This window comes from Pygocentrus nattereri, chromosome 2, assembly GCF_015220715.1.
Source record: "Pygocentrus nattereri isolate fPygNat1 chromosome 2, fPygNat1.pri, whole genome shotgun sequence".
Lineage (NCBI taxonomy): Eukaryota > Metazoa > Chordata > Actinopteri > Characiformes > Serrasalmidae > Pygocentrus > Pygocentrus nattereri.
Window position 1 is genome coordinate 7,531,765 of NC_051212.1, and position 8,088 is coordinate 7,539,852.

An 8,088-nucleotide genomic window follows, 5' to 3' on the forward strand; every position below is an offset into this window, starting at 1 on the left:
AGAAATGAAGACGTCTTTACAGTCTGTTTTGCTCTGGTTTATTAAGGGGGCCGATATTTGAGGAGGGCACGGTACGGAGGAGCCTGCAGAGAAAGTTCTACTGTGTATAAATCCTCAGGAAAACTGCACTGACATCAAAACACTTGATGGAGCTTTGAGAAGTTCAGTAGATCTGTTTATTTATTTTGTAGAGCTTAATTTGACATTTAATACAGTTTCATTGAAACTTGAGCGTTTCATGCTTTAAACAGACTGAAATAAAAACAGACAACATGAACACAGAGCTCATGCTAACACACACATTTCCTCGATTTGTTTATTGTTTCCAACTGAACTTAAAAGTCAGCTCAAGCTTATTGATTAAACACTTAGATTTGAGAGTTTAGATGTTTAAAATGTTATTTTAGTGGGATTTGGAGTAAATTTTTAATAACTTTAAGCATTTACACAAATCAAAAAGACGCAGAGCTTCATCTTCATATAAAAGACTGAGATTCCCACATCAAGTTCATCAAACTGAAGCTGATATTTTGAGCTTTATGATCATTTCAGTTCATTAAAAGGAGATCTGTGATAAACAGTGTTATAACACTGTTCAACTGACTTACAGAGTTCTCCAAAATGAGTGAATCAAAAATCGTCTATTAATTTATTAGCTTGTTAATTAATTCATTAATTACATAGTTATAAAGAGTTTAGAACTCTCTATTTCTGCTCTGAAATGTTTCAAATGACAGATTTGTTTCTGACAAAAATGTTTTATTAAAGAAGTTCACCTCATTTCTGATGTTTAACAGGTGTGATGATCAGCGGTGCCGAGTTTTTACCTCCATAACTGAGAGAGGGACTAAAGTATTGATAGAGTTTCTCAGTGAAAGACTGACCAGTGAAAGAGTAGATATGAGACCTGGCCTCAACATCATAGAAGGAGACCAGACCCTCCTCATAATCCACAAACACTCCCACCTTCTGGGGAGTCTGTTTCAGAGAGAGGGGAACACGAGGAGAGTCCAGAGCTTTATATTCAGTCTCATTTCTCAGCCACACAGTCCAGTATCCATTCTCAGGACTCAGTATAATCTTCCCCTTCCTGCTACTGGACTCTCTGGTCACTCCTAAATCCCACTCAGTCTTCCCTCTGACCTGAACCTCATAGTAAAACCTCCCTGAGGAGAACCCCTCCTTTCCCAGAACATTGACACAATAATCAAACCTCTCTAGTTTATCAGGGAGTTTCTGTCGTTTGTCTCCATGTCTCACTTGTTTCCCGTCATCAGACAGGATGAGGAAGGGATGAGCTGAATCAGGATCCAGAGTCACGTCCACTGAGAGAGAAACACACAGTTTAACCCATTTTAACACTAACCATACTCACACTAATGCAGACTCATATAGTTTACTCAATAATATTATGTATCAGTGAGAATCCACACACCTGCATATTGTTGAATTCTCTTCATTTCTGTGTTAGAAGAATAAAGGATGACATCATTTGATATTAGAATCTATATTGAGCTAAATTAAATGCCTCATTAGTATCGACTACAAACCAGCATTTCATATTAACACTAAGTGACAGTGCAGTGATGTCATGGATGGGAAATTTAAAAGATTAAAAATCTAATAATTAAATATTTAAATGCCTGATTTACACAAACATTCATTTCTGGTATTTGTATTTTGATGAAGTCCTGAATTTTTCTTCCTACCAATATTTTTTTCTGCTGAACATCAAAATGTTTTAATAACCAGTAAATACTCACCATGCTCATCAACCTTCTTCATCTCCTTACTGAGCTCTTCCTGAAGCCGAGTCAGAGCTCTCCTCAGAGTCTCCACCCTCAGATGAGAGTTAATCCTGACCTCAGTCCAGTTCTTGGTGGGTGGAGGGCTCCAGAGGGACGGGTAAACCTACAGTCCAGCAGGAGTGAGGAGAAACCCCTCAGCATGGGCAGTGCTGTCCTGTGATGGACTGCATTACTATGGAGAAACAGAGGGACTCTGACCTGTATGAGGTGGAGGTGGTCCTCAGTGTGGGAGAGCTGCTCCAGCTCAGTGTCTCTCCTCTTTAGCTCACTGATCTCCTGCTCCAGCTCTTTAATGAACTCTTCAGCCTGCCTCTCTGCTGCTTTCTGCTTCTCCTCAAGCAGCTCCGCCTGGCTTCTCTCAATGCAGCGCAGCAGAGCTCTGAAGATCTCCACACCGTCTACTTTCTCCTTCTCTGAGCTTTTCTAACAGGGGACAATAGTAGTAACATTACTTTTGCAACTTTCATCCATTGAAATACAGCTTAAAGCGCTTAATGGAAACCAGATGACAGAAGAGCAGAATAATGAAGGAAGAAAACTCTGAACAAGTAAAAGGAAAAAAATATTAAATTTTAATCAAACAAAACAACAAAACAAACAAATATATAAAGAAAAGGAAAAATAAACAAAACCATGTGCAATGGTACTTTTGTGCAGTAGACCCAATGAGATGACATTCAGTTTCATACCTGTTCATTTTCAGAACTGCTGCTTGTCTCATTTCTGATACCAGACAAACAGTAAACCAGCCCTGTCGTATGCTGTCGTATGAGGATGTAATTATCTTTTCATGATGACTTAACTAGACATGGATGACTTAACTGGGCAGATCACAATGTTGTTATTACTATGTTTTCATTTAACGACACAAACGGATGTATTTTGTTTGGTTTATATTATGTTGGCTTTAGGTGGTGATTCTAAATGAGTTGTAAAGAAGGAGGGATGGAGAAGAACAAAGGTACAAAGTTTGATTATTTAGTGGTATGTTTTACAAAAGACAGTAGAAATTATAACATATTAATACTAATATTAAAAACATGGATAATCAATGATAATGACTGTAATTAAATATTATGAAATATGAATTATTTTCATTTTTTCTTCTACTTTTTATTAATCTAATCTCAGTCTTGACTCAGAGTCGACTCTAGTGGCCTTGAGTACAGCTCAGCCTGCACACTGTATATATTAGGTTTTTAGATGAAAATGAGATTTTTTTTTGTTGAAAAACTCACTTTATTCACTTCTACAGTTGGTAGTAGGGTTGATTATACTTCCGGTTCCGGTTGAGAGTACGCTGTGCGCTTTGTTTGCTGCCGCTTCTCGCTGGATCTTCTTCTATTTTTTTTTCTTTTTTCTCTTTTTTCACTTTTCTGTCTGTTATACTTTGCTGGACTTTAACTCGACTGCTCGGGATTTCGGTTTTCTCTGGACACCTGTTTTGATCCGCTGCTGCAGCTTTGCTTGCGCTGTGATGACATTCCTGGCTTTTTGGTTGCACCGGCAGTTTCATCGACTGTTGTTGCTAGCTGCGAGCCTGTCTGCGAGCCTGTCTGCGAGCCTGCCTGCACGAACTGCACATTTCTAACTTTTGGTTACACCGGCAATTTCGTCGGCTATTGTTGCTAGCTGCGAGCCTGCCTGCACGAACCGCCCCTGTGGCTCTGATGTCGAGTGGGTGGCTAAATGGGCTTGCGGTGTGTTTACTTTTGCCTTTTCTCGGATTATCATTTTTTGATTGGGCGATGGAGGAATTAACTGGTACTCCGAGCCTTTATCCTATTTACTCATACTCCAGCGAGGACTTACGAAGGCTGTGTTCTTTCCGTCGGCTTGATGCTCCCACTTGCAATCTTTGCTGCTCTATCAGCATCTCTAGACGACCCCGATATATACATCGTGGCCGTAAACGTCAGACTTATCCAGCACCTCAGGCACTGTGCATCAATCATCCCGCAGTACGGATTACTGATCGTTGCTTTAGGCGACGCCCTGGAAGGGCGCATCGTGGAGTGAACCATAGGTTTCTACTGGAGGTCCCTCGTTCTACATCGTCGCATCAGTCTGCTCCTTCGATCTCGGCACAGCGTCTACCTAACCTGGCGCTACTGAACTGTCGCTCGCTCACAGATAAGGCTGCATTAGTCAATGACCTTATCGACCAGCATCAGTTGGATCTATTCTTTTTAACTGAAACGTGGCAGGTACCGGGTGACTTTTCTTACCTGAATGCTGCTTCTCCCCCTAATTTTAATTATCTGGCCTCACCTAGAAAAACAGGTAGAGGTGGGGGACTGGCGGTTTTATTCAGGGACAATTTTGACTTGACTTTGGGCAACCCACAAAATGTTTCCTCTTTTGAAGTCATGGTTCTCAAGGCTCCTGGGTGTATCTTCTTAATGATTTACCGCCGCCCGAAGAGTTCTCTGACTGAATTTTTGTCAGAATTTGGGGAGATCTTGGCGTTTGCCAGTTCACTCTCCTCTTCCATCATTGTTCTTGGCGATGTTATTATCCACCTTGACTCTAACTCTTCTGCCTCTTCAGAATTCCTGTCATTGATAAGCTGTTTTGATCTAACTCAACACGTTGACTTTCCGACTCATAAGAAGGGTCATATTCTGGACATAATCTGTTCTACGGGTGGGATTATTATTAATATAACTGGACATTGTGTTGGTGTGTCTGACCATATACTAATCAATGTCTCTTTCTCTCCACCTGTTCCTAAACCTCACTCAAAATCTGTACTTACTTATCGTAATGTTAAGGCTATTGATTGTCCTTCTCTGTTGGCCTCTCTGGAAACGTTTAATTTTGCCCATCTTAGTTCAATGCAATCCACTGATGATGCTGTATCATTCTATAACTGTACTCTACGTGCTTGTCTTGACACCTTGGCACCGATGAAAACTAGATCTGTGCCTTCTACTCATAGATCGCCTTGGTTTACTCCTGCTCTCCGCAATATGAAAACAGCTGGAAGACGTCTAGAACGTCTTTTTAAGAAATCCGGATTGCAGGTTCACTATCTAGCTTACACTGATCATCTGGCCTCATACAAAGTAGCACTAAACAATGCTCGTGCATCATACTACGCGGATGTTTTCAGTGCTGCTGGTCAGAATCCCAAGCTTCTGTTTTCAGTGGTAAATAAGCTTCTGCGACCCCCATCAACTCCAAATAATGCCTCAACTGATCTATGTAATGCCTTTCTGAAATTCTACGGTAACAAGGTGTCAACCATCTACAAAGACCTGTTGAATACCCCTGCTGACTGCCATGGGCCTATCGTTTTCTCTCCAACTCTGTCACTTTCTTTTTCAAATTTCTCTCTGACTGACTCAACTTCTATTGTCAATATTATAGCTAACTCTAAGACTTCATCCTCTCGACTGGACCCTGTTCCTACCCATCTTCTTCAACGCTGTGTCTCTATCTTTTCCGAACCAATATGCCACTTGGTTAATCTTTCACTCACTTCTGGATATGTTCCTGTGTCTTTAAAAACAGCAGCTGTCACACCTATTATTAAGAAACCTGACTCAGATATAACAATTTTGAGCAATTACAGGCCTATTTCAAATCTCCCATTCATCTCTAAAGTCCTAGAAAAGGTCGTGGCTTCCCAGCTGCTTGATTTTTTGAACACTAATGATTTATTTGAAAAATTTCAATCTGGTTTTCATTTGCATCATAGCACCGAGACTGCTCTTCTCTGTGTCCTAAATGACCTTCTCCTTTCCGCGGATACAGGTTGCATCTCCATTCTTTTGCTTCTTGATCTCACTGCTGCTTTCGACACAGTAAATCACAATGTTCTTTTAACTAGGCTCACTGAGATTGGTCTCTCTGGAACCGTACTATCCTGCTTCCACTCGTATCTGACTAACAGGCTTCGGTTTATTTCAATTGGGAACCATACGTCTGACACAGTGCCCATTGAATATGGTGTCCCTCAGGGTTCCGTCCTTGGTCCCCTCCTTTTTATAATCTATATTCTCGCCCTCGGTAATATTTTTCGTAGTCACAATTTACATTTTCATTGCTATGCTGATGATACTCAGATCTATCTCAGCTTCAAACCAGCAGCACTGTTTCCCCCACCCCAGTTAAATAGATGTCTTATTGACCTGAACCCCTGGCTTAGGGCAAATTTTCTTTCTTTAAATGCACGTAAAACCGAGTTTATAGTCACTGGCTCCAAGTCCACTGTTAACGCTCTCAAAAATCTTGCTCTCACTGTAAATGATATTACAATCACTCCATCTGTCACTGTCCAAATCCTAGGTGTTCTTTTTGACCCTTCTTTGTCTTTTGAACCGCACATCAAGTCTCTGTCTAGGTCGGCATTTTTCCACCTTCGCAATATTTCACGTATCCGTCCTTTACTGTCCCCGGCTGCAGCTGAGTCTCTGGTCCATGCTTTTGTTACTTCTCGCCTGGACTATTGTAACTCATTGCTCTATGGGCTCCCCGCTAAGTCACTTAGGTCATTACAAATAGTGCAAAATTCTGCAGCACGGATTCTCACATACACTAAAAAATCTGAGCACATTTCTCCTGTTCTTCAGAGACTTCATTGGCTGCCCATTACTTTACGTATTCACTATAAAATTCTACTTCTCACATTCAAGGCACTTCATGGCCTGGCTCCTGCTTACTTACTCGACCTTCTAATACCCTACAAGCCCGCTCGTAACCTCAGGTCTTCGGAAGCAGGCCTTCTAGTGGTCCCTAGGTTCAGGCTCAGCTCTATGTGTGGTCGTTCCTTCAGTGTTGCGGCCCCCTTGCTGTGGAACTCTCTGCCTCTCTCTCTTCGCTCTAACTCTTCTCTTTCTCACTTCAAATCTTTATTGAAATCTCATCTTTTTCTCCTTCATTTTTCTCCTGCATCTTCCTCGGGCCTTGTGTAATGTGATATGCATTTGTAAAGCGACCTTGGGTTTTATGTAAAGGCGCTATATGAGTTCAACTTATTATTATTATTATTATTATTATTATTATTATTACAGACTGTTTGATTTCCTCAATCTTCTTCAGTCGGTTTTGGATCATCTGCTGAACTTCTGCCTGTGCCTTCAACAGCTGAGTCTATGATGAAGAAATAAATTATAAGCTCTCATTCAGTTAGACTATTTTTATTAAAAGGACTGAACAGGAGACAAAGTTACCAATTCTTTCTAAACGTCTCTCACCTTCTTCTCTCCACTCTCCTCCTCTATAGGAACAGTGCTGTGAGTCTTATGGTCTCCTTCGGTGCAGAACTGACACACACACGTCTGGTCATCTCTACAGAACAACTCCAGGGGTCTCTCATGTTTCTGGCAGATGTAGTCCTCCAGGTTCTCCACAGGGTCCATCAGTTTGTGTTTCTTCAGTTTAGCTGCAGTTTTATGAGGCGTCAGATGAGTCTCACAGTAAGAGACTCCACAGTCCAGACAGGTCTTTACAGCCTCCAGCTTCTCCTCACTGCAGAGGTCACACAGAACATTTGTAGATTTGGAGGGTCGTTTCTCTGGAGCTCTGCTGGATTTGACCTGAACTGACTTCTTGAACTGAGCAGCCAGTCCAGAGATGAACGTGTTCACAGACAGTTCAGGTCTTGTTGGGAATTCTGCCTTACAGACTGGACACTGGCAGCGTGAACTGCTGTCCCAGTACTGTTTGAGACAGACCCTGCAGTAGTTGTGTCCACATGGAGTAGAGACTGGATCAGTGAACACATCCAGACAGATGGCGCACTGGAGCTGATCTTCAGACAGGAGACTGCTGGAGGAAGCCATGGCTGACAGAGAAGAGACACAGAGAGGTGATTAGAACCCACAAAGGATGTCCTGGACGTTGAAGGTCAACCCTTCTAACTTCACGGGTTGAGTGAAGAACAAAATATGAAAAGACGATGTGAAATGAAAATGTGATGAAAACCCTTTTTATGGTTTTGTATAACTGGAATGTGTTTGAGCAGGAAGGCCGTGATGTTCTCATTAATCACCATCATTCATCTGACTGATCAGCCTCACACTGTTCCTATTAACCGTGCTCTACATCCTCCTCTGTGTGGTGAGCGCTCTCTCTGTCTGCTCTGATTCTCTGTAGCTGAACAGTAACAGCTCCACATGTGAAAACACAGGTGACAGATTCCAGCTTTCTGAGCAGTTTAATAAAGTAAGCAGTAGTTAGAGGTAGAAATGTGCTGAAAAGCAGCTCTTAGAAATTACCAGGTTCTCTTTTTCTCTCTTGTCCTGGTTTTCTGCTCCTTCAGTTCCTCAGCAGA

At 41.7% G+C, this 8,088-nt stretch overlaps 1 protein-coding gene across 2 annotated transcripts; it reads right to left on the minus strand.

Annotated features, from left to right (window-relative positions):
• Positions 1-162: 162 nt before the first annotated feature.
• On the minus strand, positions 163-8,088 carry LOC119262373 (E3 ubiquitin-protein ligase TRIM39-like). 2 transcript variants are annotated; one of them, XM_037533976.1, is made up of 7 exons: positions 8,033-8,088; positions 7,010-7,599; positions 6,825-6,905; positions 2,007-2,231; positions 1,764-1,911; positions 1,436-1,462; positions 163-1,325 (listed from the first exon to the last, which is right to left on the minus strand). In XM_037533976.1, the coding sequence occupies exons 2-7, from the start codon at positions 7,595-7,597 to the stop codon at positions 778-780; spliced, it is 1,617 nt and encodes a 538-aa protein (XP_037389873.1). In that variant the 5' UTR covers positions 7,598-7,599; positions 8,033-8,088; the 3' UTR covers positions 163-777. The 2 variants fall into 2 exon arrangements, with proteins under 2 accessions (XP_037389873.1, XP_037389878.1); XM_037533981.1 differs by lacking the exon at positions 8,033-8,088 and having other exon boundaries at positions 7,010-7,626.

Excerpts from the sequence above, each read along its gene's own strand:
- LOC119262373 (XM_037533976.1), bottom strand. The coding sequence starts at position 7,597 with ATGGCTTCCTCCAGCAGTCTCCTGTCTGAAGATCAGCTCCAGTGCGCC. Across the intron at positions 6,906-7,009 it reads AGGAGAGTGGAGAGAAGAAG|ACTCAGCTGTTGAAGGCACA; the intron begins GTGAGAGACGTT and ends TCTTCATCATAG. Across the intron at positions 1,912-2,006 it reads ACCACCTCCACCTCATACAG|GTTTACCCGTCCCTCTGGAG; the intron begins GTCAGAGTCCCT and ends GCTGGACTGTAG.